General features: G+C 43.2%; 1 protein-coding gene across 3 annotated transcripts in view; it reads right to left on the bottom strand.

The window, feature by feature from the left end:
• Positions 1 to 1,038: 1,038 nt before the first annotated feature.
• Positions 1,039 to 6,000, bottom strand: part of ppp2r5cb (protein phosphatase 2, regulatory subunit B', gamma b) — a 45,130-nt gene continuing 40,168 nt past the window's right edge. For all 3 annotated transcript variants that reach the window (XM_050057469.1, XM_050057471.1, XM_050057472.1), the window contains 6 exons: positions 4,616 to 4,786; positions 4,368 to 4,495; positions 4,163 to 4,264; positions 3,845 to 3,917; positions 2,622 to 2,738; positions 1,039 to 1,681 (listed from right to left, as the gene is read on the bottom strand). In XM_050057469.1, coding sequence (XP_049913426.1) covers positions 1,547 to 1,681; positions 2,622 to 2,738; positions 3,845 to 3,917; positions 4,163 to 4,264; positions 4,368 to 4,495; positions 4,616 to 4,786 — 726 coding nt within the window. In that variant the 3' untranslated portion in view covers positions 1,039 to 1,546. The remainder of the gene's footprint in view (positions 1,682 to 2,621; positions 2,739 to 3,844; positions 3,918 to 4,162; positions 4,265 to 4,367; positions 4,496 to 4,615; positions 4,787 to 6,000) is intronic.

Here is a 6,000-nt window from a genome sequence, read left to right as displayed (position 1 = left end):
ACTAGAAGTCAGAGGGAAAATGTGTAAAGCTGCTTTCACACATGTACGGCAAACCTGAAATTATCTAGAAATCACCCAGGGAAGCTGTATGTGAGGATGCAAATGTCCGAATCAGTTGGATTGGCCCACGTGTGAACAGAACGGGTAACTTTCCGAAGAATTCGCAGCAGGTGAGTGGGTGTGTTGGTGATGTTTCTGTTATGCAGTTTGCGCAAAACTGGAGGAAAATAAACATTTAAGGTTGAAGAAGAAGAAGAAGAAGAAGAGTAATTTACACAAAGACTGCAACGAAAATGTCCGCGAGTCGACGAGATTCGGGAACTTCTGACACTGAAATCGTAAGACAAAGTCAAGGAATGGCGAGAGACTTTGTGGTTTATGATGGATTTACAAACCAGCTACATGACCACGGTGTAATTTCATGTCATGTCCTGCTTCCTGCACGCTCTACCCAGGCACCATGCTTCTGACACAATCTCCAGCTGTGTGCTACATGTGTGAAGGGACATGTCTAGAAAATGTGAAAAAGCAAAAACTGCTTATATGAGTAAACAGCTTATCTTTAATTTTGGGGTGAACTGTCCCTTTAAGAAAGGAGCCAACTTGCTGAGAAACTGGTGCCTAACGAGGCCTCTACACAAAGATCTTTGAGATGAAAAACCGCAGACCTCTGTTAGACCGGCGCTGTTCGATGAACAGAGTTGTGCTGTAACGCTTTTGATCCAGACACTCTCTGCTGTAGACCTGGGTGACCCTGTCCTGATTAACAGAACGATCAATGAATCCAAACAGCTGATGGAACAAACAGCCGAACAGAGCGGTTATACAGACAGGAAATGTGTTTCACTCTGAGAAGAGCTCCTAATATACTATGTAGGAAAAAATAAAATCTGAACAGCTGTCTAGTTTAAATGTTATGAGAAAAATAGCTAATATTAAATATATAGAAACAACTGACATTTTCTCATCAACTGATTTTTTTTTTTTTTTTTTTTTTTAGAAATTAAACTGAAGGAGTCCTCTGTGGAGGTTACAGCTGGGGGGTTGGGGAGGGGGGGGCTCATATTATTTGTACAAGCACCTGACATCTATAAAGAGGCAAGAAGAGAAGACAGCTCACACACAGAACAGAACACCTGAGAGAAATGACCAGAAGGGGGCAGCACAGCACCCCGAAAACACAACAGAGGACAGAAGAAAGAAAACAAGGGAGGAGAGAAGAGATAACAACACTACAGTATCTTGGGTGAAGCTCGGGGCCTCGGTGCACGTCGTGGTCATGCAGGACCGTCCAGCACCACTGACGTTTCTGCTGGACATTAACCAGGTGGATAAAAGAGAGAGGTGTGGGTGTGTCCCAAAAAAAGCCGGGCCGGGCTTTGACGCGCGGCTTTAGACATTTTCTGTGTCAGGTGGAGCTGTTCAGTTCTGTGTTGTGCTGGGCTGAGAGATACCAGAGCTCTGTCGTTGTGCTGGCCGCTGCGGGCCTGTGGTTCCTCTGTGGATGCTGCTGCTGCTGGTTTCATGGTGGATCTGGGGTGGTCTCTTAGTGGCCGTCGTGCGTCGTCAACATTTCCTCGGCTCTCCGGTGCAACTCCAAAGCTGTGACAGTGCAGATGTCCTTGGGGAGTTCTGATTTCCTCCTCATCAGTGGACGCTCTCGACGCTGATCTTTTTGGATCTGGACACACCGACACAGAACAGGATCAGTAACATTCAGCCAAACTTCACATGCTCAGAGTGTGTGAACCTGCACAGCTCCTCAGGTCCTCTGACAAGAGTCTGTCAGCTGCTCCAAAGTGCAGGACTGAAACACATCTGCCTTCTCTCTCATAGAAAATATCTTTTCAGTACGATTCAGTCTGATCTGAATGTCTCACTGTGGCTGCATGTCCAAAATAATTTATTCAAGTATGCGTTTTTATTTATTTAGTTAGGACTGATTTTATGTGACTGTTGCCTTGTGTGTGTCAACCTTGTTGTTGTCATTGTTGTTTGTTGCTGTTGTTTTTATTGCTACTGCGGCAGAATCAATTGCCCCTCGGGGACAAATAAAGGTCTTGAATCTTGAAAATAAATGGTCTGTGTAGGTAAATAATTTCACTGCATGACAGAATTTAGCGCAAACATGAGCAAGCCTCAAAATGCAGTGTGAAAAAAATATCAAAAAATGACAAAACTGAACAGAACCACTTGCAGAGGCAGACAGATGACTTCAAGGTAAATGATTTAGTGCTTAAATTCTCCTCTGAATTTGTCCTCTGACCCAGTTGGAAGTTGGAAGTCAGCTGGATGATACTTCACATGACTCACGTCTGTTAGCTCTGAATAATCATCTTGACAAAATAAATTATGTATAAGTGAAGGAGACTGTTTTTATTCTTCACTTGAAACAGCCTCAAATGTTTTATCCGAGGTTGGTTACAAAGTTTATTTAATTTTGTGTCCAATCACATGTTCGGAGTTTCTGCTAAACACTTACAAGCCTCGTGGAATCCATTTGATCGTACACGCTCTAAATGCAAACGACTCAATGTACGGACATATTTGTAGACACAATAAAACAGCAACAAGCCATGTCAGACGTGAGGTCACGGTCATATCCACTGCTACATTCCTACCTGCGTGGCTTCCTCCTCTACTGTTTTCTTTAGCATGTTGACGTCGTCTAGCAGCGGCCCGTCTGTCTCCATGTCCATCGGAGAGCCTGAGTCTATGGAGTCGATGTATATCAGAAACTGTGTGGAGAGAGGAGGAGAGGAGGAGACACAGTTAAACCTGGAACCAACACTGATATTACTGTTCTCCTGTGTGCTCAATTATTCCTGCTCCTGACTTTAAATCTTTGATTAACTTTAAGAAATTGAAAAAATCTGAACCCTCTGTGACCTTTTCTTCAGTAGCACCTGATAATGTGATTATATCCTGGAAATGTGATAAAACAGCACTTAACCTGAGCAATAATGGAATAAGATGTCCCCGACTGATACTGTAATGACATTTTTACAGACAGCCTTCAGGTGGGCTTTTTTTTAAAAGTGGGTTGGAGTCTATACCAGCTGACATTGGGCGAGAGGCGGGGTACACCCTGGACAGGTCACCAGATTATCACAGGGCTAAAATAACTATTAAAGGGAAATGAACCCACTCATATCCATGAAGACTGGTCACTGTACAAGGATCGTCCATTAGACCAGAGTTGGTGGTGGATCTGAGCCTGGTAAGATCATCCTGATGACGTGAGCTCAACATTCTATCTCACTCTCTGTATCAGTCTGGCTCAAACACTTTCAGTGGGCGGAGCCAGACTGATATAAAGAGTGAAACAGAGTTATGAGCTCATGTCACCAGGATGGGTTGGTCTTAGATCAGACACCATCCGCTGAACATTCACTCACAACAGCGCCCTCACAAGGGAGCAATTTAAGGTTTAATATCTTGCAGAAGGACACTTCAACTTAGGCTGCTTTCACACCTGCCCTGTTTGGTTCGGTTCAATCGAACTCAAGTTTGTTTGCCCCCTCAGTGTGGTTTGTTTGGGCAGGTGTGAACACAGCAACTGCACTCAGGTGCGCACCAAAACAACCAGACCGAGACCTTCTTAAAGAGGTGGTCTCAGTCCGGTTCCAAAGGAACTCTGGTGCGGTTGGTGACATTAGAAAGTGTCACATTTATCTTGCAGGTGTACTCTTCTTCAACGTTTGCTTTACTTCTTGGATTTTTCCCACATGGAAATTCTGACCAATCAAGAGCAGCTTTCTCACACAAGGCATTTGATCTGGTCCTCTTGTAAATGCTGCCGTGAGAACACGAACCAACTCTAGGCTTAAAATCTCTTTCTCACCTGTGGGTTTGACTTGGCGAGATTCTCGATCTTCAGCCAGGCTTCTTCTCTCTCTTTCCACTTGGCTTTCTCTCTGAGACACAAAACCAAACCAGGCAAAATCATCAGAGACAAAGGAAGAACTTGCTCAAATGTACACTGATGTCACAGATCTGTCATGTTCAAAGTATGTTAGGAGTCTGTGGTTTAGTTTACTGACCTGCTCGGTCATTCTTTCCATTTCTAATGATGTTTGTATGTTTTCTATGATGTGTAATAAAACCAAGAGAGCCGTAGCTGCTCTACAAATCGGACCGTGACTCCTCGCTGGTGACTTACTTGCTTTTCTCTGCCCTGAACTGTTGGGTGCAGTCATCAAACAGCTTCTGGTTCATCTCCATGAAGAGTTTCAGAGCGTTGTAGATCAACCCGTGGATCGTTCTGCAGACAGACAAAGATTACCACAGGTCACGTACGCACTTAGTATCATCACCGGGCAGAGACACAAAGACAGAGACAATGGAAAGCCTGTGCAGTGACTCACTTGTTCCAGTGGGTCTTGGAGTTGCGGTAGAGGGATGGGAACATGATGGGCAGGATCTTGGCGGCATTGTCACTGATCAGGCTCATGATGTACTCATTGTTCCAATAGTACAGAGCTCGTTCTGCCACCTGAGAACAATAGTTTATAAACAGGGTTACATATGCACACAGTCAACTTTTAATTTAAAGGAATGTGTACAACTACATACTAAAATCACTTCAAGTGTGTAGTAGGATGAAATGTCAGACCTGAAAGTGCGGGCTGGACACACACTTGGCCAGCTGTCTGAAGAGGGGCTCCATGACTTTGACGAACTCCGAGGGCTCGATGACGTCCAGGATCTCCTCCAGCTCGTTGAGGAACATCACCTCTTTCGGACTGTGGGTCTTTGGCCAATACTTTAACAAAGCCATTACCGTCTGCAAACAAAGTCGACAGGATAATTAAAGGAGGAGAAAGTACAGATACAGTCGATAATTATGGGAAAACCAAAAAAATTTCATGTCTTTATACACCGAGGGGGAAACAAAGCAGTCGCGACCACGCTGAAGAATTTCTGCGTGGCTTTCTGCACGTCAAATGAACTTAAAAATCCAGAGTTAAAGAGTAATTTTCAATCTGGCAAATGGGAACAACACATTTTGAAATCTGTCCAGTACTGAGTGAGAGCAGTGGCCTGGCTGCATCACCATAACCGTCCACTAAACATGCTTGTTTTTGCCGCTAACATATTATTTTTAGAAGTGTCTGACAAGATTAATGATAGGATCCATACAGAGATATACCCTTTTTGTTAAAGAGTAAGATCGTAATTGTTTAACCACAAACAGCGCCCAAACTGCTACCATCAAATCCACCAGACTCCATTTAAATGAACAGTAACTTAATCTTCCTAAAACACACTTTATTCAAAGTTGAAAGACACAAAATAAAACTCACAGAAACTATCTTAGTTTGTCTTTCCACTGTTTCTACAATCACCAACTCTGGTTTGGTGGAAATTAACCATCAATTTACCAAGTTAGAGGTGGAAATATGTTGGCTAGATACTAGCTAAAATCACCATTTATTTAAATGGAGTCTGGTGGGTTTGGTGATGGCAATTTCGGGGCTGTTTTTGGTAAAACAAAAAGAATCTAACGCTTTATTCAAATAGTGTTAGATTGTTTAGCCACTGGTATAAAAGTTGTTCCTCCAAGGCCTCCAAGGATCTGCAATCCCTGATTGATAACGCTGCAGCACATTGTCAAAGCATAGACTAATGGTGATGAGTAACATCAGCGCTACGATACTGTCTCGAAACATACGTGGATTTCACTGACACATGCCAGTCTATTACATCACAGCATTACTGGTTGTAGGGTACTGATATTATAGTAAGTTTATTTAATAATATCTATAGTGACAGTGTTTCATATACGAGTTTAAAAACCTTGCACTCTCTCCACGCCCCCTAACTATGACTCCGACACCGACTGTATCTACTGACGGCTGACCTGTCAAGCTCAGTGAATCTCAAATGGTGTGCTGTGATGGAAAGCTAATAACCTGTTGATGAAGCACTACTGGAGCTGGCATTTAAAAAGTTTAACAGACACATATATAGAGAGAAAGCAGGTATCTATGTATATAC

This window comes from Epinephelus moara, chromosome 12 (assembly GCF_006386435.1).
Source record: "Epinephelus moara isolate mb chromosome 12, YSFRI_EMoa_1.0, whole genome shotgun sequence".
Taxonomy (NCBI): Eukaryota; Metazoa; Chordata; class Actinopteri; order Perciformes; family Serranidae; genus Epinephelus; species Epinephelus moara.
The sequence above is the reverse complement of the archived record's forward strand: the minus strand, read 5'-3'. Positions and strand labels throughout refer to the sequence as shown.